The following is a 25,464-nucleotide window of genomic DNA, read 5'->3' as shown; positions in this document are numbered from 1 at the left end:
CCCAACTTCCCTGTTACTGATTTTGGCTCTGGAAGCCATAGTTATCCTCAGATAATTTATTAAAAAGTGCCGTGTTTTGTGTATTATGTGGCAGGAACCTCTATGGGAAATACTGCTTGAGTTTGGGATCTATTGACCATGCAGCAGTGCCTGGATTTCAAGGAAAGAATGAGCTTTACAATGGCAAATGACTTGTCAACAGTGTGGACTAGCTATACTGCTAGTAACCGACTGGTTCCAAATCATTTTGCTGCAGTCAGGTTAGACAAAAGTAGTCAGGAAACCAATGATGATGTGGACAGAGTGCTGGATATAGAATTTAGTGGACCTGCATTCAATTCCTAGCTCTAGTGTCTTCTTCCTACCTGTGTAACAATATGCATTATTTCATCTCATTGGAATTCAGTTTCTCTATCCACAAAATGAAGGTATTGAGATAAGATGGGTCTCTAAAGTCCCATATAATGCTAAGCCTATGGTTCTAAAATCCAGCTTAATACACATCTGCAAAAAGACCTGTATGGATTAATCATTTGCGAGGTTTTCATTTTCAAGGGACTTTTGAAGACTAGTGGTTACTAGATGCTTTAAAATGGTCTGAAAGAACACAGAATATCATAGCTGGAAAGGACCTTAGAGACTTTCTAATCCAACCCTCTCATTCTCTAGAACGGGAGTGGGAAACCTATGGCCTCAAGGCCACATGTGACCCTCTAGGTCCTCAAGTGTGGCCCTTTGACTGAATACAGAAATGAAGTTTGTATTCAAAGGTCTGCTCTTGAGGGCCTAGAGGGTCACATGTGGCCTTCAGGCCACAGGTTTCCCACCCCTGCTCTAGTGGAAGAAACCGAAATCCAGGGATGTTTGGTGGTCAGTCACACTGCTTTGTGGCAGAGAAGGGACACCTGACTTCCTGTCCTTTTCCAGTATGTCATTTCCTTATGCATAGAAAGGTGGGCAAACCTTCCTCCTCCCTCATCAACCAAACCAGGGCACTGAGTCTTGACTAATATAAGTTTATATGAAAAGATTCATTTTAATTAAGGCTGCCTCTTAAAATCAGAAATAATGTAGAATTCTAGACAATTAGAACTGAAAGGGGCTTCAGAACTTGGAAAATTAGAACACAGAATATCAGATCTGGAATATGGAATGTTAGAACATACACTGTCAGAGCTGTTAAGAGACCATCCAATCCAACCCTTTCATTAGACAGATGCATCCTCAGTTAAACAATATCTAGTGTTAACTCCACTTCCCATCCCCCACTGCCAAGGATGGAGAATGGAGCAGGTTACATTTCGGTTTATTGGAGCGGTAGGAGGAATTACAGGTGAGCGGTGGGATTCTTTGGTTCGGGAAGCCTCTTCTCTCCTTCGTGGTTACCAAATTAATATGTTAATTAACACATGTTTGTTTATAAACACTGGCGGCCTCTACAGGTATGTGCATCCCCAAATGATTCACCCAGCTGTTTTGTGTTGAAGTTCAAGGGTTATTTCGGCTTCACCTGCAGGGCAATTGTTACTGGCTCCTTTCCTGGGGGATCGGCAATGTTTTCAGCTGCTTACTCTAGCTGCTCCAGTGGTCCAGTACTCTCCCCTCCTCTCCTCCCGCGCTTCCTCTCCGTCCTCACGGTGGTGGCAGGAAATTCACAAACAACGCCAACTTTCCCAGCCAGCTCACCGCAGCTGCCCACAGCTCAGGGGGCGTGTTGTCTCGGCGAGTGAGGGGGAAAATATGTGAGTCTCTGGGTATGTGGTTTCCAGTTTGTAGATTCGACTTCGCTTCCAAGAGTGAGGGGGCCTGGGAGTGGGATGGAAACGCCTTGACCAACACACGCGCGCACACACACACACACACACACATATATACACACACACTCGCTCACTCTCTCTCTCTCTCCCTCTCTCCCTCCCCCCCCCTCGCCTCTTACACACACGCGCACGCAGACACACACACACACACACACACTCACACTCACTCACTCACTCAACAAAAAAGGGCCGCTGGGCGCCTCTCTCCACCCTAGCCTCTTCGAGCAATGCCTGTAGGAGCCAGAACGGGGCTCGGGGTTGGGGGGTTAGGGGCTGGGGGCCTGGGCGGGATGGGGACGAGTTCCACAGCTGGAGATTTATACTAACACTTTGAAAGGGGTCCCAGGCTCATTTTACCTTAGGAGAACGAGGGAAGGGAGAACACCAAGGGGAAGCCGGGATTTTCTCAAGGCGCGATACTCTCCTTTAGTGGGTTTCCCCAGGGCCCACCGCCACGGCTGCCTCCAGCATCCCACCACCCCAGTCCCCTAGTCCTAGCCCACTTGCCAAGGGCCGGGGGCCAAGGGCCAGCTTAGATGCCTGACTCACGCGCTGACCTGGGGGTAACCCCCCTACCGTTCCCCTATTCCCCCCTGGTCAGGAGAAGGGGGGGCGGGGTGGAGGAAGGTGGGGGGAGGGCGGGGGAGAGAAAAAGGCGGCGCCGGCTCAGCTGGGACATGTAGTTTGACGGGTCTCGGCCTCCCTTTGGCTGCCCCGGCGCGGGGTCCGGCTCCAAACTACGACTCCCGCCAGGCCATGCGCGGTAGCGCATGAGCCCTACATAGCTCTAGCGCATCTATTATGCTGCCTTGCCGAGGATAAAAAGAAGAGCAACCGGAGGGACTATAAGGCAAACGTTGCTGAAGCTGCCGGGGCAAAGTAATCTATTTAATCTTACCCTTATATTCGTTTGGTGCTGCGGTTGCATTGCTATCTCCAATCCGTCTTTTCTGGCGGGGTGTGTGTTGGTGGGTTAAGGGGGGGGGGGCGAGGTGGGGGCGAAGGAGAAGCCTGTTCAGAAAGGCCAGTGCCTGGTGGAAAGAGTAAAACGCTCCCTGGGTTCTGCAGCCTTTGTGCATTGCAACAATGTAACAAAGCCAGCTTGGGGAACCGAGGACACCGCAGCTGGCTGGGGTTGTGTATCTGTGTGTATGTATGTGTGTGTGTGTCTTTGTGTGTGTGTGGTGTGTGAGTGTGTATGTGTGTGTGTGTTTTCCACCTCCCCTCCTCTCCTCCTCCGGATCGGGGCGCCCAAGGAGGAGCCCCGGCGGACGGCTGCATCGCGATCGCTTGCCTCCTTGGTCGCCCCCTCCCCTTCCCCCGCCGCCTCCCGGGGCGCCTTCTTGCCTCCTCCTCGATCTGCCTCCCCGTGCCCGCCAGCCGCCCTCCTTGTACCCCGGGCGCCCCAACTCCCGACCTGGGAGCTGGCGGGGCTGGAACACAGGGAGCCCCAGCCGGCCGCACAGAGCCAGCCTCGTCCATCGCTCGCTCACGGAAGGGAATTTTTTTTTTCTTCCCTGTGCCCGCCATCTTTTGAAGGGGGAAAATAAGGGGGAGAAGGGAAAGGTGAGCCGAGGAACCCTCCCCAGCTGCCCCAGAGGCGAGGTCGCTCCAGCCGGACACTGCCTTGGCGGCTCTCCCGAGGCTCCTGCGAGCAAATGGCTCTTCAGTTTCGATCCGCGGCGAGTTTCCCGGCTGGAGAAAGCCGCCTCCACCCTCCGCCTTTCCCTCCTTCACCTCCTCCCTCCCTCTCTCCTCTCTCCTCTCTCTTCGGCCGTCCCTCCCGGCTCCGTCCAGTTTGAGTTGGGGCTGGGGGAAAAGGGGGCTGGAACCGGAGCAGTGGGGAAGTGTGTGGTAAACGCCCGGGAACTAAGGCCCGGGGAGGGGGCCACGGGGCGGGGGCAAGCAAGGCGGGCGGGCGGGAGGGTGGCTCGTCCTGGCCTGGGTTACCCGCTCTTCGAGGTGCTCCCGAGGCGGGCTCCAGGTGGGCTTCCATCTGATCGGTTTCTTTGACCTTTTCTCCCAAAAGTTCCGTGGTCAGGGACGAGGGAAGGAGATAGAGAGAAGTGAATTTTTGGGCCCCAGAAAGGGGCTGAAGCTCAAATTCAAACCCAGACTGAACAGTGTGTTCAAGCAAATTTAAGTCTAGGACACTCGGGTCTTGTGGGGTGTGTTATGGGTTTCTTACCCCAATTTGGCTCACGATGACATCTTCCAGGATTGTGCCAAAGTGAGGTTATAAGGGTAACTCTCCCAACTCACATGGGAATGAATATTCATTTCAAAATCCCCTCTTGCTCCTACTTGGCAAAGGAGACTGTTCTTTTTTCCCCACTTGTGTTCACGAGGAATTGAAATGAGACTCCAGCAGAAGGCACGATTTCCTTTCTCTTTGTAAAGTTTTCAAGGAGAAGGGATGATGGTAACTCCCAGTCTGAGTTTTGCCTCTTTTCTCCTAGATGCCATTGATTTGGAAGGATGAAGGCATTGAAAGTGAATGGGATGCTCATAATCTATGGATCACTGATTTGATGGGCCTTAGCTACTCTAGAGCAGCTATAATAGTCCATCTTGTTAACTCACACTTTTAGAGACCTTTAAATAATGGGTCACAAAGGCTTCTGTTGTAGTTTATCATTTCAATGGGACGTTGAATTTTTGGCTAAAAGCCTTCTGTTTCACAGTGTCTGTCATCACCACCGCTTGCATTTGAAATTCAAGTCCCCCTAGCATGCTTGCAAAGTTAGAATGGGGGGTGAGCCAGGTGATGGATAGGCCAAGTATCCAAAACAAATGAGAGATTTCCATAGGATAAATTTAAACAAAGATAAGAGAACCTTTGGGCAGTCTCGCCATCCTCTAAGAAAATTCCGAGAAAAATGCTTGTCTGGGACTGTTGTTTTTGAATACTCTCCCCCCCCCCCCCCGCCAAAATGTTTTCCTTTTAATGGAAGTACCACCCAATCAATCAGTCAACAATTATTTATTCAGTATCTATCTAGTGCTTAACATCATTACATCTTGAGCTCAGAAGTATGACCTGTTGGACCTGGTTGATACTGAAGCAGTGAAGCATCATATTTTGCAAATAAAGTGACTGATTAGCAAGGCTGCCTTCAGAACCTGAAGAGGCCCAGTGATTCCAGATGGTGAAATAATAGGGTACATAGTGTCATAGGGACATCAGGATCATTTTCTGACCTCATTGGTAATGTTGAAACCAAATTCCATTTGCATAGTTGGGTTTTTTTAAAAGGTCTTTCTAGACTCTAAGTAACTTTAAAAATTAAGTCTTGCTGAAGTCGTGATACAGACTCAGTCATAGATGGAGTATAGATTTCAAGGTTTTCAGATATTAAAAAGTAACCTTTGAAATGTGAATACTACTGTATTGACTTCCTTTGAAATCAGCTTGCACATGCTTAGGAAGCAAACTTGTAAATAAGTTTCAGTATTAGTAAACATTCTATTCTCTTCCTGAAACCCACTAAAGCCTGAATAACAGAAAGTGAAACTCCCAGAGGAAAAGAAAAAAAGTGAAACTGACCTTCCTAGACTCTTAAAATGCCCTCTAACTTTTGAGTAAATCGTTCCAGTCCTCTCACTTCAGCAGTGAGGAAAATTCTGTAGTAACCCAAGACACTGGGTGCCTCCTCATGATGCCAGTTAGTGGAGGAGTCCAGTGAAAATAAGCAGTTGGCCCATAATAAGATGCATAACATTTTCAGTTTGTGATCTTAGACATTTCGTTTACTTTGTTTATGGAAGCTAAACTAAGATCATATAATTATTGATTAAGCACATCTTTAAAAATTGAGATAACTTAATGACCAGATTAATTCTAATGAAAATATCTGGCTTTATGTTACATCACTTGTATGCCAAGGTTCATGTTGGAAAGAATTGTTGTGCTACTTCTAAGATCCATTCCCAGGAGGGTTTATGTTTATTTAAATATATATATATATATACACACACATATATATAATGCGTGTAACATATACATACATATGTGTGTATCTTTGTATTAATACAAACTCTAACTTCACAGATGTAGCTATTACAGTGAACTAAATTATAGCCACTATCTATTTGCTCCTTTCCAGAGTGTATAAGATGATTGAATTTTCAATATTGATCAGTTAGTGGGCACCAGTCCTTTCTGCCCCTTTGACTTATAAGCTTGCAATTTTTATTCATTCTTAAAAATATATTATGATGAAGTCAGAAACCTTGTGGTTTTTGTGACCCTGATATAGATTCCAGAGTATGAAAAACCATCTTACATTGAGTAAAATCTTTTTTTTTTTTTTAGGAGAGGGCAGGGAAAAGAATGAGGAATATGCCCTCCATGGGTATGTGAGGAAGGAATCACAAAAGGGAGGGGGATGATCTCCTTTACACTGTCCACACTAAAACCATTATTTCAAGAAATACTTTTAAGACTATTGCTACTAACCTCCCTCCTAAACCACCTTGTATTTAACTACTTTGTATTTATTTGTGTTCACTTTATGTTGTATATATATATATGTGCTTGTCTCCCAAAGTAGATTGTGAGCTCCTTGTGAGTAGGAATTGTTTTAATCTTTGTACTTACATCCCCATCCAGAACCTAGCATAGCGCCTGATTGGCATTTAATAAATACTTGTTGATTGATTGAAAATGAGTGGGATGAATAATAAACGTTTTTTCTGGACCTTAAGAGGATGAGTGCTACAGGAACATGTGGCTTATTTTCATGGATGCTTTTTTCTACCCTTGCTCCTTAGGGAGGCTGGATATGACAGCTTAAAGATCACTTGTATTGTTTCTTGACTGCCTCCCCTCCACAGCCAAGGCAGCATTGGGTACAGAAAGATAAAACAGGAATCCTAGTGACATTCATGTGTTTCACAAATTTGGGTCAAGTTTTTACTAAGAAGAATTGATTTGGTTTTATGCACTGTTCTGCAATGTGATCTTGTATCTCCCTTGTACCCACAGTTGTTCTAGGATAAACACAGTGACCTAAACATCTCTTTCCATTTAATTTTCTAAAATCTATCCCTGGATGCCAACACACACCAATGTAGAATATATATTCCTGTTGTCTCCTATTAGACAGTTGAAAACCATCTTTCGGAAAGAATAAAGGATGGGATAAGGTGGAAAGGGTGGGAAAACCTCACTTAAATGGTATAAACTCTTACATCTTTTGTTCCTGTTGTTAATTCCCCCAGCCCCTTAGAGTTATGACCCTGAGAGGGCAAGGGAATCTTTAGTGGGGAAAAGAATAAGTGGGTGGAAATCATGTTGTCTATTTCTTCAATTCGTGGCCAACCTTTTTTTTTTTTTTTTCTTTAGCAACCAGCCCTCTAGATTTGGTTTTCTGCTTTACTTTGTTTTTAGTGCTCAACTATAACATGGGGTCAGACCCAGGAAAAAGGTGCACCTCAGAGAATGCCTTTTGCCCCCTTGAAGGCCACTGAAAATATTGGTGGACAGAAGTTGATGAAGTGTGTTGGAGATCCAGTAAGTGGCAGATTCTCTGAGTACTGGGTAAAATATAAAGCTCGGAATAAAATTGGATGGCAGGGGGTGGGGGAAACTGTTTTTTTTAAAATAGAATTTATTTGGGGTTTTGATGTTGTCTTTTAAATGCTAATCAACCTTTGTAGGGCATTTAGAAACTGTTAAGTGTAATCTGAAAACGTTAGAGGCAAAACTACCTATGTGCAAATTGTAATTCTTTAAGAAAGCACAAAAATACATCAGAGCGTTACTACTTTGTAACTTATCAACAATTAAATTAAATTGAAGAAAATTTACCATAATTTTAAAATTAAAGAAGTTAAAGAAAACTAAACAAATGAACAAAGAAAAGCAATTTGAGTTCCTACTAGATATGGGCTCAGAATGCTGCGAGTGCCATAGAAGTAGAAACACAGCCACTGCCAGCAGCCCATAGTCCAGTGTGAAAAGTCATGGAAATGGAAACATTATAATTTTTGAAATAATAATACAAAATTTAAATAACCACGTAAGACATTTAGCCTGGTAGGTGCATCTCTTGTATAATCAGGTGACAGCAATATTCCATAGTTACCAAGGGACACTGCCCCCTGGAAATCTTGAAATCCTCTAGGAAAATGGCACAAAGCCCTGTCTTTTCCATCATTATGACTATTTTGTTCCTCAGTTTTCATGATTCTGAATTATCTGTTGCATCAAGACTGAGTTTCTGTCCAGGAATATAAGCTTTTCAGGTGGAGGGAGGGAAAGGAAACACTATTACTATATGGGAAGTAGACACATTTAAGTCTCCTAATAAAAAGAGTGTGTGGTTTGGGGGGGAGGGGCGAACAGAACATGGTGAAATCTGATAAAGGCCTCAATTGAGAGAGAAATTGAGCCATCCAAATTGTCTCCTTCCAAACTTTTTTTGCAAGTTGATGAGCACTCCTAAGTTATTACTTTAAAGAGTAGCTCTAATGTAAATTTCATGCAGTCATCCCATTAGGAGTTACGGAAATATTTGCTGGAGCTGTTGTCTTCAGCTGTACTTGACGTACACAAATGTTTCTATTCTGTGTGTTTCTACTGGGATTTGGACTCTTTCCATGGCCATTTAAAAAAAATGCAAATATGTTTTTCCAGACTGAAATGTGTGGGGCTATTTCCTGGGGCTGGCTTGGATTAAAATGCAACATATTCTGCCGTTGCATAGTGTTGTTGCTTTATCCTTTTTTGGTGTTACCAAAGTCTGAGGAGGACATGAATTAGAACTTGTCATTTGGGTTGTTTCAGAGAAACTAAGAGATAAAACAAAGCCGGGTGGCATTCTGGAGGAGAGATGCAAGCACAGGTAGTCTTTTTTGGGGAGCTATAGATTCGAGGTGCTTTGCCACTTCCCCTACCACCATCCCCACCCCAAATCTGGGGCCGTTCCCATTTCACAATCATAGTGGTTGTGGATGTGTGTGGCTCATGCTAGGTCTCTATTGCTTTTGAGTTGACAACTTCATTTTAAGTAGAATGGGTTGTCTGTATATAATTCCATTAGGAGATTTTTCATTCCTTTGAGTTGGTACTAATTTTCTGACTCCACAATAAGCAGCATTAGTTGGTGCTTTGGAAGTCACTTTTTACCACTCTTTGCAAGTTACTTTTCCTGCTCTTTCTTGTATGATTGATCTGATTATAACATACGTTTTCATAGACTCTAGAGCTGGAAGGGACCTTAGAGATCATCTAGTCCAACTGACTCATTTTACAGGTGAGGAAATGGAGGCCTAGAGAATGTAAGTGACTTGCCCAAGGTCACACAGGTGGTAAAAAGCAGAGCAGGAATTCAAACTCAGGTCCTTTCTTTGACTCCAAACCCAGTTCTCTTTACCCAGGACCTCTGGCATATGCACACAGCCATAGGGGGATGAGGCCTCAGCCTGGAGCCTTCCAATTATATATTCCTTGGTATCCAAGTAGTGGGAGGGCTATAGGCTAAGATTCTTATATTATGTCCATTGTTAAATCTCCTTGGATGAAAGCTAATGGAGATAAAATTTATATCAAGCAAGTCACTTACCCACTATGGGTCCCATGTCCCCTGTCTGTAATCAATCAGTCAGTCATTGAGCATTTATTAAGCACCTCCTAGGTACCAGGTACTGTGCTAAGTGTTGGCGATATGAAGACAAAAAATGAAACACTCCCCATTCTCTTACACATTCTGTCACTGTGTTTACAGAGAAAGGGTAGACCACATCATTGCCAGGGAACCTTTGATTCTGTGAGTCTGAAGCAAATCATGGCATACGGAGTTTTTAGTTTGTAATCCCTCCGTAAGTCACAGTTTTCTCCCAAATTATCAACTGCATTCATCAGTAAGTAGACATGTTAGGCATTCTCCAGGTCCTCTTTATATAATTCCACTTAAAGATTTTTATTTTCTTTGTCCTTAAAACTCATTCTCAGGCCCCTAAATAAATTGGTTGAGTTAGATCTCTTTGACAGTCACTTTTCCCACTGTCCTGGAGAGTAGTGGACTTTGGCCGAGTTTTAGAAATACTTGTATTTTTTTTTAACCAAATTGTTCAGGGTGAGGCTTCCTGCTCCTGTGAAAGTCTTTAACTGCAATTGGCTCTTACAAGGTGGATGGTTGTGGCTGGGGTAGAGAAAGCTGCATGCAAGTGACTTGCTTACCAATTAATTGAGTTTTTTGCATGATCACTTCAATGATCTCTAAGGCCCTTCCAGCTCAGATACTTCCTTTATTTTCTAAAATCCCATTTAGTTCTATCATGCTATGCTCTGAGATGCCTTCCAACTATGAAATTTTTTTATTCAATGAACTGATGGGTGGTGCATACTTGAAAAAAAAAATGTAAGTGCTTAGTTTAAACCCCTCCTCTCCATTAAAAAAAAGTAAAATCTTTTAAAAAGTAACACCTGTGGTTAGCACACCTCTCACCCTGTTTTATCTTTTTGTAGACTGTTGGTCAGTAGTAGCCTGTCCTCCCCCCTGCCTCCATCCCTCGCTCCCTGCAAAGAGAAGAAATAGAAATGGAAGCAAATTAAATCCAATAATCTAGGTCTCTCTAAAAGGAGGAGGAAATTAGTTGAGAGGAATAAAGAAAAGCCAGAAGGCGAAGGGTTTCTGAAGAAAACATGAAGCATTTAGAAAAACTGAATTGAGAAAGCATGAGGAAACTTCAAAGCAAGAGTCAATGAGTAAGTGTTAACATTTGGCTGTTAAGGGCTAAAACTGCATCATGTCAGGATCTGGGTACCCAGGATACTGGGAGTCTGGTTCAGTGAAATTCTGCACGCGATTCAAAGAAATTCCTGAATGGGGATGTAGGGTGGGGGTGGTGTGAGGAAACAGCAAGGAGGGTGATTTTATCCTGGAATTCAGCCCAACCAAAAGAAAAAAAAATAGACCTTAGTTGTTGGAGAGGTAGTGTGGTATAGCATAAAGATAGCTGGATTTTTCACCAAGAGAAACTTGGATTCAAATCTTGTTTTCAGCTGTATGACCATGGCCAGGTAAGGCACTTAGGGTCTTTCTGAACCTCAGTTTCCTCATTTGTAAAATGAGGACAATAATACCTCTGCTGCTTTACCTCAAAGGATCAAATGAAATAATGTATCCAAATTATCGTGCAAATCATGAATTGTTATAGAAGCATCTGCCATGGGGGTGGTACTGTTGCTAGAATTGAAGAGCTATGAGAAGCTCTACTGAGGCTGGGCTTAAAAATAAAGGAGGATTTGGGAGCAAACCTCTAGATTTACTCTAAGGGCCCAATTTATGTATTAACCTGCCCCAAGTTGGAATAAAGAAAGGAGATTTCTTTGAAAAAAAAAATTTTAACTGGATTTCAAATTTCCTTTGTCCAGACTTTATATGCCCCAAGATCTCCTTATGTTGTGGTAAATTAAGCTTTTCGCTCTACTTAGCTAACTGTGTGCATGCTGAAACTTCAGGGAAGGGAGACTGTGAATGAAGAGCCAAGATTTTAGAGGCCTGAGCTCTGGCAGAGAAGTCCCCCAAGGGAGGGAAATGGGGGGTGGGGAGCCTTGTGGTGGGGCCTGCCTTGGGCCAGTGGCTTTTACTCCCAGATGCATCTCGTTGCATGATGATTGCCTGCATTCCATTGGAATGCACTGGTTTATTTCATTCAGGAAACAGTTGTCTCAGTCCGTCACAGGGGCCAGGCACCAAGACTCTCTCAGGAGCAAGGATTTGCCTTCTTTGGATCCAGTTTCATGTGCGTTAGAATGGCAGCTCCTTAGCAGCCAGGAGCATATTCTATGTATGCTCTGGGCTGCACCTAGCACACCATGGGCTTTCAGTAATTATTAAATAGCTGTTGTGATAACTTCAATTCAGTGTCCCTTAGTGCATACCTTGTCCTCTTTTCCCCACATTTCAAATGGGGAATAACAACCTTAACCCTTGTTTATGTGAACTGCTTAGGATAGTACAGAGAGCTCAGTAGACCTGTAACAGTGGTGATGGTGGTGTCAAACAGTAGGGTATCAAGGTGGGCAAAACCCTGGCCTTGGAGTCACAAGACTTGGCCCCAAGTTCTGGTTCTGCTGCTATAAGTCGTATTGACCTTAGGTGAATGAATCACTCCTCTCTGAGCCTCAGTGTCCTTATCTGAAAACATGAGCATGATAACATCAGCTCTACTTCCTTCACAGAGTGGTTAGTGGTAGAGATGAATGAGGTAATGTATTTAAAAGTGCTTTTATAAACTCTAAAGCACTACACATGGATTTGGTGCTGATGCTGGTAGTTAATAGTAAAGATCTGTCCACAAGATACAAACAAGAGAGGCAGCCCTTTAATGCCATGTTGCTTTACTCCGTGGGAGAATTTATTATAAGAAGGCTTGTAGAGCTGTTAATTAGGTTGGCACTATTTCTACAAATGGCCGAATTTGTCTCTAAAAATGAAGCTGATTTTCATTATGCCCCCTTGCAACCAAATGAGCCAGAGGGTGGGCTTTTGGCTCAATGTTTTTCGATGCTAGTAAAAATGCACAAGCCCTAAAGCTTCCATTTCTCATTTTCCCCAAGTCAGTCCTCTTTCAATTGTTTTTCTGCTTTTGGATGAGTTATACTTCATTTGTGGTGTTTGAGTCTGTCATGTGGTTAAATACCCAGGTTTGCAGGTTGAGAGACACTAATGAAATTCATTTCCTCCATCCTCAGTCCCTTGTGCATGGTGCTTGTCATACTCCCAAAGAGTTATTGAGTGGTCAAGAAAAATTGTTCTTTGAATCATAAAATGTTAAAGCAAGAATTATGTTATAATAACATAGAATGTAGTTTAAACTAGGAGGGTTGTAAAATGTAGAATATATTAAAAAAAATGTAGAACATATACTTGAAAGGGACTGTGTATCAGTCGACTCTCATTTGACAGAGGAGGAAACTGAGGCCTGGGGTTACTCATTTGGAGACGGTGCCAGAAATGGAGCCCAGGTGTCCTAATGCCTAGCTCAGTGCTCTTTCTACCACTCCACACTGCCTGTTTCATAGATATTCTGAGGAGGTTCCCCTTAAGGGAAGAAACTCCTTGTCTCCCGTGGCTTCAGAAACTCTTCCATCTCCAAACTCTAGAGCTCAGCTGATAAAATCGAGATTCTTCCAATCCTAAGGAGACAGTTTTAGGTTGTCAGAGTTTGCTCAAGTTTATTGCATAGGGGCGAGTAGTTTTTTGGGTCAGTGAACTTTTTTAGCATCTCAATGTATCTTTATCTCAGATCATTTGTTCCTGCAACCCAACTTCACAACTTGCCAGTTTCGCAAGGTCCTGCTACAAGTTATCTAATTTCTGAATTTTTTTTTTCCTTCATATCTAGTACTCTGTGGCTTGTTTCAAAGTTTCATTTCTCAGCAGTCCTCAGATTGTCTTGTCCCCATATGCATTGCCTTTTCAGATTGCCTCTCTAGCCCAGCTTCATATTTGGTGTTTCGTTAACTACTACTATACTTTTAAAAAGGGAAAGCAAAACCTAAGGAAGAGGAACCTCAGGCAGATTTGGAAAGGGGCACAGAGCAAATGTATTCCTTGATTGTTTGTTTTCTATTAATTTTCTATTAATTAATTAAATTAATTTCTATTAATTCTATGGATTTTCTGTAAGGTTCTGTTTCTATTTCTTATTTTGCATATTTGTTTTTGTTAGTGGTAATTAAGGTCATATAGACACATATTTTAAAATTAAGATTAATTAATTTATACATATTTTTAAATATACCATGTTTAAGGGAAGTGGTAAAGTCTCAATGCTATCTGAATTACTCTGAATGGGAAGAGACTTTAAAACCTGCATTTGAGGTCAATTAAGATAGTTTTACAAACAGAACTAGAAAGTGCAGTATCTGCTGAGTAAGACTACTCTGCTGTTGTACAAACATTCAGAACACAAAGCCTCATGAGTGAATGGGAGGCTTGTCCTATTTTATTTCAATAAGATTTTTGTCTCTGCAATAAATAGCTTTTGGAATAAAGTGGTTGCTGGGGTGTGTTGTGTGGTGAATGCCATACAGCTGACAGCTTGGGGAACAGATTTTTAAATGCTCCTTTACTATGAGAGGTTTAAGTAGGAAAATTAATTGGTGCTACATTATATGTATCAAAAAACCTTTAGACTCCCATCATAGAAAATGGTTTCCAGTCCTAATGGGCTTAAAACTGCTGTGTTGACTATAATGAATGGGCAATGCTGAGCAACCAGTTCAAAACCTCTTTTTCCACACCTAGGCTTACTCTAAATAGTGAAGCCTGAAAGGAAAGACCAGAAGTACCAAATGAGGCTCATTTCTTTGAGGGGAAAGGGGAAAGGCTCCTAAGGGTGTTTTGTGAGTGGAGGATAAACTCTTGATTTGGAGGATTCCTTTTTCTGTTGTTTTATTTCTAGTAGTTGTAGGGTGGGGGATTTTTTTCCTGGCCGCTCTAGGGAGAGGTGCTCTTTCCCCACCCCACCAGATTGCTTGAGATACTAGCTCTTAGTCTGACTCCCCGCCCTTCCCCCAGTGCCCTCTTACTGGAGTGCGTCTCCAGGAGACCGAGCTTCCTATAGCTGTGGCTGGATACAGTAGAGGGGCTCCTCCTGCTGCCAAACTCAGCCAGGAGAATCCTGCTATTATGGAGCCCCCTTTATTTCCCTCATTTGAAAGAGGAGTAAAGAGAAGATCCTTCACTGGGAAAGGATCTTGGGATCACAGAATTTAGTGCTAGAAGGACCTTGGATATCATCTAGTCCAAATACCTCGTTTCAGACATTTATACTTGAGAAAATGGAGTCCTCAAATTGTTGTCACATAGGTAATAAGTAGCATGGCTAGAAATAGAGCCCAGTTGTGTGGACTTTAAATCTAGTGTTTTCCCTCAAATCAGGCCAACTGAGAAACTGGCCCTGAAGACTGTTCTGAGTCCTCTCCAGGAATTTTGGAGGCATCCCACATCTCTCCAATTTGTCTTTCTGGCTCTTATTTCTGGTTGATGATGAGTGTACAATCTAGCACAGTTTTCCTAACTTCCCCCTTCATTAGAAAGAGTATTGAATTTGGAGTCAGAGGGTGTAGTCAAGAATCCCAGCTCTGATATTTAGCTGCGAAGCGGTGTAAGTCTGGGCAAATCTCTTAACCTCCTGGATGCTCAGTTTTCCTCATCTGTAAAATGGGAATAAATAGTGCTTGTTTTCTATTCCTGCCCCAGAGGAGGAGCAGAGTGGTCCAAGAGGAATGTTGGATTTGGAGACAAAGCCGTGAGTTCAAAACTCAGCACTGCTATGTACTGTCTGTTGGTCACCTTGCACCGATAACTATTTCTCTAGGCTTCATTCCTCACCTATAAAATAAATTAAGTTAGGAAACCTTTCCATCTTTCAACTTACGATCCTGTGAGGAAAGCACGTTATAAACCTTAAAGTACTACAGAAATGTGACTGATTATCATCATCTTCCCCTTATAATTTAGGAGAATATCCTCCATATTAGGATGTTATTATGACAGTGTTGGAATCACACCAACACTGTAGGCTTTCTAAATAATTGCAGGATGAGAATTTAGCCATTAGTATAACCAATAGATCAAGCATTTATTAATACCTACTGTGTACCAGGCATTGAAGAAGGGATGTAGAGACAAAAATGAAACATCCTTGATATGCTTATATGCTGTAAGGGAAAAACAACATTTAGACATAGAATATAAACACACTATATAGATGATATTTGGGTGGGTGGGTGAGGCAGGGAGGCACCAACATCTGGTAGCTAGGAAGAAGAGATCAGGAGAGACCTCAAATAGGAGGTAGTATTTAATCTGTGCTTGGAAGGAACTTCGGGATTTTAAGAGGTAGAGGTTAAGAGGGATGCCTGTGCAAAGGCAAGAAGATGGGAAAATAGAATGTTTTATGTGAGGAACAGCCAGCAGGCTAGTTTGTATGTATAGAGTACCTGAATGGAAGGAATGTATAATAAGGCTGGAATGGTAGGAAGTAGCCAAGTTGCAAAGGACTTTAAATGCAAAACAGAGGACATTTTATTTGATGTTAGATATAAAAGGGAGCCATTGGAGTTTATTGAGCAGGGTAGTGGCATGGTCAGACCTGTGCTTTAGCAAACTCACTTTGGAACCCGTGTGAGGGATAGATTAGAGAGAAGAGAAACTGAAGGCACAGAAACCAATTGCAAGAGTCCAAACCCATAGTATAATAGAGCAAGATACTCTATAATAACTGGTGGTTTTCACCAGCTGTGTTCTATACACAGGTGAGAGACTTTGTGTTGCCCACCAGAGTCACCTTTGGAAAAGACTGTAGCAGCAGGCACAGCTTGGCTGGCCCACAGAAACAGATGGGAAGCAAAGTAAAGCTGAGTGGCATTCTGGCGAAGTAGCATTGAGTTTATGAGAAAACACAGCATAATCTTAATGACCACAAGTAGCTGAGGCTTGAATTTCATATGTGTTCATCGCCTTTGTGGTCTTGTTGCAAATCAACTCTAAGTGAGGTTTTTTCCCAGCTTATAATTTGTATTGCTAAGAGGCAACCCTGGATAGGTCAAGAAATGACCAGAGTGACCCAGTAGGTGCTTGTTAAGTGTGCCATGGTCTTTGAGGGAGGAAGGTGTGAAGTGGTTTGAAATCACTAAGATCTTAATTTTGTTTGGAAACACCAGTACAGTTTTCAGGTTCCTTTCTTTTTGCCTCTTTCCTGCCTACTCAGGAATCCATTCCCCTCCCACCCCCCACCCCACTTTGACCAGTGGAAGACATGGATGACAAATGACTGGTGTTGTCCAATTGGGGCTTCTGTCTTGTGGCAGATTGCTTTTGTTAAGCTGCAGGAATCTACAATGGGTGACTCACTCAGTTTTTCTCTCCTGGCCTGTTCTGTCACTGGATTTGGAGGCAATAACTTCTCCTGTGTCTATTTAACTCAACAGTATAAGGATTTTTATATATTTCTAAATTATTATTATCTGTTTTACTCCCAAGAACTCTACTTTCAAAGGGACTGCCAGCAAAGTAACCAATGTCTGGTGTAGAGTGAGCACGACTTAGATTTTTAAAAAAATGTCCAGTTCCTGACCTGGTAGAGCCATTTGATGGGTCAGTACTTCTCAGCATTAAACTAAGGGAAGGGGAAAGTGTGAGTCTGCCCATTGATTGGGAAGACCCCCTCAGCCTGGATGGATCGATATCTTTTGAAAAGCTGGCTCTGTTGTGTAACATCATTGTCCATAGCCCTTGTGTTCCTGGCTTTTAAATTGGCCCCACTGTAGTATAAAATGCCCAGTTTCTAAGACTGTCACCATAATTAACACTCTCATGAATTAGATTGGGGGTCCACAGATGCAGCTGGCTGTTCATTCATTTTTTTCAGCTAACTTTTGTGACATGCATACTATATGGAATGCACTGTGCTAGTGGCTGGAGGAGATAATACAGATAAATTACCTTCTCTTGAAGGGCTTACAGTCTAGTAGGAGAGTTTAAGGCATGCACACAGATAAATATAATATAAATTGGAATATAATTGGTTGTTATAACCCTTTACTCAACCAGTAAGGATTGGAATTGATTTTCATTTCCCTAGAGAGGCTTAGTGGGTTTAACCATCACCTCTAGATATGCCCCATGTTAATATTTTTATGATCCATTGGTGTGAAGTCTTGTGAATATATAAAAGATTCACAAGCTCTAGGAAACCTTCTGGACTTTATTGTAAGAACACTGAATTTGAAGTCAAAAGGCCTAGGTTGGAATCCCAAGTCTTCCACTTAACTACCTGTGTTACTTGACTATGCACAATACTGCCCCTTTTTGGGCCTCAGAAAAATGAGGGGTTTAAGTTATATGTCTTTTTAAGGTTCCTTTCAACTCTAAAATCCTATCTCTTGTTCCTAGGAATTTTTTGCCTTGCTCCCAAAAGCCTGCTCTCATTTCCTTCTCTCCTCTAAATGTTTCCCTCTATTTGGCTTGGTGAAACTGTCCAGGGTTTCCTTTGGTCATTTTAGCAATATAGGAGAAGCCAAGAGGATTTTTAAAAATATATATTTTGGGTATTCAGTGCTTAGATACTTATGAGAGCTTCCCTCTTCTATTAGATCTTACCAGGGAGGGGCTGGGAGGTGGTGGTGAGGGGATCTGGGCACTTGGGCATCTGTCCCTGGCAGTGCAGGTGTATGCCAGTGACAAAGATAGCTTTTGTGTCTGACTTGTGGATTTTGTTACAACTCTCTCCTCACATGCACATCCTGAATGTAGTATGTCCTGAGCATGTAATAAGACCCTGGATAGTCCCAGAGGAGTTGATGTTGGGCTAATTCCATGATAAACATTATTTTTGAAACAGACACTAACTTGTATTAGCTAGCATTGCGTCCATTTCTGGCAAATGTACAACACAAAACTGAACTGCTTCAATGCATTCTGTCTGTCCTTGGTAATTTTTTTTTTTTCTTAGAACAGTACTGATCTCCCAGGCTTCAAAGGCGAATTGAACAACAGCAGCAAAATCAGCAAAGCAGCATGGAGTGTGTCTGTAGTTGAATCTTCCTGTTAGGAGACTTGCACTCCATTCCTGCCCTTCCCCCTCCTCTGGCCTCCCATTGAGCCTGCAGCTCTACTCTGGGGCCTGAATTTCTTGGATTAACAGGAAGTCAGACTTCAATTACTTTGTGCACATCTGTTCTTTTGTGTCATTGATAGAAAGTATGTTGTAGTTTTTGTTTGTTTGTGTTTGGCAAAGGTCAGAGAGGGCTTTTTTCTCCCCTTTGTCCTATTTGCAACATATCTTTAATCAAACCCATATGAAGGGAAGCAGCTACTCTTTAATTTCTTCTCTTTGTGGGAGTCAAGGATACCTCTTAATTTTAGGGGCCAGGGTTTCCTCCTCAGGCCTCATCAATGAGTCGTGAATACTGGTTTCAGTAATTTTGACTGCCTGGTGTAGACTGCACAGTGGTCCCCCCATCAACCTCCCAAAAAGTAACAAGCCTGTTGAAGGACTCCCTAGAGAGTGGGAGATGGACAAAATGGCTTAGGGCCCTGTCCTATCCAAGAGTTCTGTGATTTGCATGCAGCCTGTGAGGACTAGCACTTCACTTTTAGAGCCATCACAAGGTGTGGTAAGAGGTGTTGCATGGATGGAGAAGCTGATGTTAAAAGATGTTAAATGATTGACCCAAGGCAGCATCATGAATGGGAGAATAGGGCTGGGAGGTAGGCTGACCAGAAAGGTCTGGGCTGCATTGATCAGTAGGGCCAGCATTGTTAATTTGGGGGGTGGAAAGAGGTAGAGCATGGGGAGAAAGTGAGAAAGGAAAAGAGAAAGCTGCAGGTCTTGGTTGTGGTGGTCCTTTGGGGAAAGCGGTGGCCTCTCTGCCTCCATTGGTTTCTATTACAAGATCCCAATTCTTATTTAAGTCTCCCTTGCTTGAGGGGAGAGCCCCATGAATAATGATTGCAGATTGCAGAATAAATATGCCTCTGAGGACTTTCACTTTTTCTCTTCCTTTCCTTACTCTTTAGTTCCTTTCTTCTTCCAGTTTGACACTCTTGTTTTAACCTCCAGGCACCAAGTAGGTGGGTTGTTTCCCTTAGGGTGCTTACACCTGGTTATCACACAATCAGTCTCTTCCCCTACCCTTGACTGGTATTTAGTCAAGCTGCAAATCTCTGTGCTGCTCCTTTTTTTCTTAGTTTATCAACCCACCCAGGGTTTGTACTTTCCAAGTCTTTTAGCCTGAAGTCTGGGGAAGAGACCATGGGTATTCACACCTCTCTCCTTTGACTGGCAAGTTGCTCAGGGAAGCTGACTCCCTATAATAGCCAAGGCCACAGAAGGAGACTCAGTATCCAACTGTGGTCCTAAACATCTGTAGGAATACTTAGCCGTTGTCAGCCTGGAAGAAAGACTGGAGTTAGTGATGGTGGAAAATTCATCTCAGGGGTAGCTGTGGTAATAATTCCCTATCAGGGAAACCTTTGGGAGGTGGGCCAGTCTGTGTTCTCTTCAGTCTGGATTGACTCTATTTAATAATAATAAAAAAACAGTAGGAAACACTGGCAGTGTTGAGAGTTGAGAGAGATGAGGTCCAGGAACCCCAAGACTGGAGTTCCTAGATGAGGTTGTTGAGGGGGAGTGCCCCTCAAGGACCCAAGTACTGGAGAGGGTCAGGGCCATCTGGAATGAATTCACGATCTCAAGCATTCTTTAAGTCAAGGTGGCAAAGATTTATTACGCTTTACAGTGGGCAAGAGTTCTTAGGGAACCTGCAACCTTAGAGGGGTGCAGGGAGAGGTTTTATAAGAGATTTAGGGGTGAAACATGTGAATTAGGTGTTTTGGGGTGGGATTAGGGAGTGGTTAAGGGGTGATCAGTTCTTAAAGGAACATACACTTTTTGTGTCTACTGTGTAGGCATGTTACCCAGAGTTCACTGGGAAATGGTAGGGGGGCTGACCTGGAGGTGTGGTTTTGACTGTGAAACTAAGTTAACTAGTGGTCAGGGCTGACTGTGAATATCTAAGTGGCTTTCATCAAATTTCTTGTTAGACAAAATAAATGTAAGAGAGTATACATTTGACTATATCTAGGATACATATCAATAAGGTCAGTCATGACCTAGTGCACAGTCAATTATCAGTACATAGGGAGTCAGTCACAGCTGCCTACTGTGAAAGGAGTAGAGATAAGTGCATTGCTGGGGCATGGTGCTCTTGAGCTGGAGAGATAGTATTTTGAGGCTAGGGAGAGATGTGATTTTAGAACTGGATGTGGTTTTGAAATTGGGGTTCAGGCACAGGCATCCAAGCAGAGGCTGTTAGAAATAGGGTCTAAGCACAAGCACCCTATCAGCAGGAGGGGGTGGAGATAGATGGTTTATAGGAGCTGAGGAAGGGCCAGTAAATGTGGGAGTGGTAGATTGGGGAAGAAATGTTGGTCTTGGAGTTTAGACGTGGCTTTGGCTCTAAGCCCTGCTATTGTTATTAACAAATTGGGTGACATAGGACAAAACAAACAAAAACCCTCTCTGAGCCTCTCTTTCCTCATTTGGGAATAAGAATACTTACAGTTGCTGTGAAGAAAATAATTTGTAAATGTGGTATAATGAAGAGCCTTGGATTTGGAGTCAGACAACCAGGGTTTCAGTCTTTACTCTGCTCCCTACTACTCATGTGACTTTGGACAAGATGCTTCACCTTTCTGGGTGTCTATTTCCTCATCTATAAGACTGGGGGGTAAGGGGTGGGTTTAGGCTACCACTATATGACTTTTAAAACCTCTTTCTAGTTCTAGATGCCAGAACCTAAAGTGCTACAGAAATGTAAGGAGTTGGTATTATTACAATGAATAATAAAGTGGTTTTCTTCTTCCCACTGATGACTTTGTAACCAGGCAGAGAATTTAGTTCCCTTTTGTCTGCCTCCCAATCCTCAAATTAGGTGATGTCTATAGGCCTGATACAAAGCTTGGGAAATCTGTGCCTGTATTGTTTCCTTAATTTTAAAGAAGCAAACCAGGCACAGGGCAGTTAGTTACATCAGTCCAGAAGTAGGAGTCCACTAGGGGGGTGAATGAGCCAGGCAGACCCATTGATTACAGTTCATTTGGGAACTGGGGAGACTTTTTAGTTGCACTTTGTTTGAAATAAAGCAAGGGCCCAGATAGTCGTGAAAGCAGTCTATGACCACTGGAACCAACTCAGACACACTGGACATTGAACCAAGAGAACGTTTCTGTTGCTTAATATTTATCTAAACTATACATAGCAAACCAAAGCTTAGTCCTTGCTTCTCTTAACATATTTACGTGGACATGTATAATTTTCCCTTATGTGTGCTTTTTGGAGGTGGGGAGAGGAGAGGATTTATTTGAGTGGAAGAGTTGTATAATGAATCTCAAGATTTGGGAAAATGAGGAGTGTGCCTCAGAGAAGATTTTTATTCTAATTCTACTAAGCTTTATTGGAGTGATTGGAATTGAAAGTCCCTTGAAAAAGATGAAAGAGGTAAAAGGTTATTTTGGGTAGATTTTAACCAGGTTTACTGGCTGTCCACATAATAGAGCTGATTACTGATGAGCCTGCCCTTTGGCTTAGAGGTTGACGAGTGGTGAATGAAACAGTTTTTCTTAATAGAATCTCCCAGAAATGGAAGAAATGTGTCTGGTCCAGTATTTTTCCCATAAGTTCTTTGGACGGTATGGAGAGAAGAAAGTGAACTTGCAGATAGGAGAATGTCATGTGGTCTCCTTTTAAAATACAGTTATTCATTCAAAACAGAGATGGAAAACCTTCAAGTTGAGACTCAGGGTAGGTGAACCTGCATGGGACCAATGGAGAGACAAAAATCTAAGTTCAGAGTCATGTCCATGGGCCACATGAGAGAAGACAGTCCAGAGGGACTCCTTGGAATAGCTGCCCTGATTTCTTTCCCAGCCCCCCACAGAGATGGTCCAGGCTCTAGGCCAGAAGCAAGCTCTGAGATTCCTTGCCCTCCAGGGAGCCAGTTTCCCAACCCTGCGACTAACACTCGGGGTACTGGCTGACTAGTTTTGTTTTTCCCTCAAATCCTGCTTGAATTAGTCAATTGACTTTGTCCTGTGGAAGAGCACCCTGGCCTTTATCAGACCCCCTGCGCTTTCAGGATATGATGGCATTGTTCATAGAAATATAGACTTTCAAGGGCTATGTAGGTCCATGGGCTCCTAGTTACTTGATGTTCAAATTTCCATTTAAGAAATGAATAATTATCTGTGCAAAAGATGTGAAACTGAGATGGACAGGATGAACAGGCATCAGGTATCTCTCTGCCTTCTCTAGGCCTCTCTCTGAGTGGATTCCCTTCCTAAAGTCTGATTGGCTGAGTGTTCACTCATGTCACAATCTCTTTTCCATCACAAACCCCTTCTCCTTGGTTCTCGTGGTTACATTAGAATCCCAGTATATAAGGGAGGTGAAGCTCAGCTAGTCAGTTTCCTGTGTAGTACTGTGAATGTCTATATTTCTACTATAGCTTTGCCTGTATTTCATTGACTATGTAGATTGATTTTTAAATTTTCTACCTGTAAAAATTTTTAAAAATTGCTACAATCAAGAAAGGTTTAGATTTCAGTGGAAACCAATCATCTTCCAACAAGTACGTAGCTTGGTGTCTAAGTGAGCATTAGTTAGAATGCACCAGGTAACAATATCTCCCAGAATGCTTTTCTACCACCTGCTGCCTAATCACTTGAATGCTGTTGCATTTTCACACACACTCTCTCTCAATATCAGTGAGACACGTGACCTGGGAATGTTTTATCTTTCATAAACACTTGTATCTCTTTGCACTCCTAATTTTCTTTTTAAGACACCTTTTAAGAGAGGTTGCCACATGACAGATAAGGGTGGGGAAAAAAAAAACCCAAACTTTACAGGCAAATGGCGACTGGAATGTGCTCTAAGGTAACAGAGTTGCCAGGAAGTTGGGATTTTTTTGCGTAGGGTTTTTTTTCCCCTCTTCTAGCCTATCACGTTGGTGAATTGACAGAGTCAGGCCCTTGAATGGACATGCTTACTGTCCACTCCCAGGTCACATGGAGAATAATGGCAGAGCCTCTCAAGTCTTTAGAGATGTTAGCACTCAGCGTCTTCAGGTCATTTCTTTGTCCTTTTTCCTGTTGGTATAGGTTGCATGGTTGGGCCCTGGAAATGGGATGTCAATCCTATTCGGGGAGCATAAAGAAAGAAAGAGAATCTCCTAGCTGCTGCTGTGACAGTAAGTGAGATAGAGACTTCAGAAAATGTCGACGGTAACATCAGCGATTCCGGCTCCTCAGGGCCCTGTGAATCCGCCCCCCCCAGAAGTCACCAACCCCAACAAGCCTGGGAGGAAGACCAACCAGCTGCAGTACATGCAGAATGTTGTGGTGAAAACTTTGTGGAAGCACCAGTTTGCTTGGCCCTTCTATCAACCAGTAGATGCAATTAAATTGAATTTACCTGTGAGTATGCTCTTCTTTATGCTTTGAGCCTACACCCTTCCAGAATTTCTCCTCCTTTTGCTAGCCTGTTCAGGGGTCACTAGATCTGGAATTGGTAGAAGTGAGTTCAAGGCCTAGCTGTGTATGATCCTAGAGGAAAGTCATCTCACTTACACATTTCCTCACCTTTAAAATGGGGATAATCCCTGCTTTCCCTGTTATTGTGAGGATCGGATGAGATAAGGAAACTATATAAAACCCTGAATTTAAAGGCCAGCTAATGTTCCCCCTCCGCTAAAGCCTTCTGATGCCTCACTGTGGTGTGGAGGTGACCTTGGACTTCCAAGGGCCGTGCTTGTAACTCTGTAGGCCCTGGCATGTCCTGTGGAGCTAGAAAGGATTCTAGCGATGGCAACTCTTGCCCTTAGAGTTTGCCTGTGGCTCTGAGAACTGTCCCAGAGAATTTTGTGGGCCATAGAAATGCTAAGACTACATACTAAGTGTATAGAGACATTGCAGTCTCTATCAGTGGAGGGAATACTCATACCAAAGAAAAGTCCAGATGCTAGAAATATTGAAGTAATATGACTTCATCTTCTCATAGATGGTGCTTTGTTTCATATTTCATTTTGATCAACAAACTTCTCCTGAGGCTTTAACTCTCAGCATCCATTAAAAGCTGAGCATTAAGGCTCTCTTAAATAGGGGCATCCCCAGTTGTGGCATTTGCAGATCCTCATACTATTTCTGATTTTATCGTATACCATGAGAGGTATCTTTTTCTGGCACTTGTATGAATTAGGGTTCATTTTGTGAAGTGAGACAGCCTGTCTCCCCAGTCTTGGTGGTTTTTTTTTTAATAGGCTCTCTGCCTTGGCCTCACCTGTGACCAAAGAAAGCTGCTTCTTTCTGTGTAGGGATAAAAAAAGCATGAAACCTTTTCCCTGAAGTCAGGAGTTTTCAGGCCTCTTTAGCATAATAGCTAGAGATAGGAGAAGTGGACAGATGTTTCCACCTTCCCCTTAGTTTACTCAAAATCTCTGCCTTGGTCTAGACTTAATCTACCTAGTGATACAAGTCACAAACGTTCTTGGATGTTTTCTTGTGTTGGAGACTAGTAAACTGCCAAAAGAGAGAGCACAATGGATTTTACATTGTTTAAAGGTCTTACGAAGGACTGACACCTTTAAAATCTCTCCCACAGGATTATCATAAAATAATTAAAAATCCAATGGACATGGGGACTATTAAGAAGAGACTGGAAAACAATTATTATTGGAGTGCGAGTGAATGTATGCAGGATTTCAACACAATGTTTACAAATTGTTATATTTATAACAAGGTAAAAGACTGGCCTTTTTTTTTTTTAAGTGGCAGCCCTATGTGAGGAATACCAAGCTTTTGGCTTTTATCTTTTGATGAGGGATAATTTACCCTTCCAAAGTGTCCTTTTGAAATGACATGAAATACCACTTAGGAGTAACCACATTGCTTTATTCTGCTCCAATTTCTTGGTCTGAAGCTTTTTTGGTGTGGAAAGAGCAAATGTTTGGGTAAAATGATATATCCCAGTGTTGCTAGTGAGTCAGACCCAGATCAGAGAATAACCCCTTTAATTCTAGCTCTTCAGGACTTGATCTGGTAATAGCCAATGCCATTACCTCCTT

General features: G+C 42.7%; 1 protein-coding gene across 6 annotated transcripts in view; it reads left to right on the top strand.

Annotated features, from left to right (window-relative positions):
• The first annotated feature begins 1,647 nt into the window (after positions 1-1,647).
• The window catches only part of BRD3 (bromodomain containing 3), a 54,825-nt gene continuing 31,008 nt past the window's right edge, over positions 1,648-25,464 (top strand). Inside the window, exons 1-5 of one of the 6 annotated variants that reach the window (XM_036748570.1) lie at positions 1,648-1,742; positions 7,210-7,332; positions 10,291-10,530; positions 23,504-23,818; positions 25,002-25,139. In XM_036748570.1, the coding sequence (XP_036604465.1) occupies positions 23,618-23,818; positions 25,002-25,139 (339 nt within the window). In that variant the 5' untranslated portion in view covers positions 1,648-1,742; positions 7,210-7,332; positions 10,291-10,530; positions 23,504-23,617. Of the gene's footprint in view, positions 1,755-2,577; positions 2,776-7,209; positions 7,333-10,290; positions 10,531-23,503; positions 23,819-25,001; positions 25,140-25,464 lie in introns of those variants that run through there. The other 5 variants (XM_036748571.1, XM_036748567.1, XM_036748569.1 and 2 more) reach the window with 5 other exon arrangements.

The sequence above is a fragment of the Trichosurus vulpecula genome, chromosome 3 (assembly GCF_011100635.1).
Source record: "Trichosurus vulpecula isolate mTriVul1 chromosome 3, mTriVul1.pri, whole genome shotgun sequence".
Lineage (NCBI taxonomy): Eukaryota > Metazoa > Chordata > Mammalia > Diprotodontia > Phalangeridae > Trichosurus > Trichosurus vulpecula.
The sequence above is the reverse complement of the archived record's forward strand: the minus strand, read 5'-3'. Positions and strand labels throughout refer to the sequence as shown.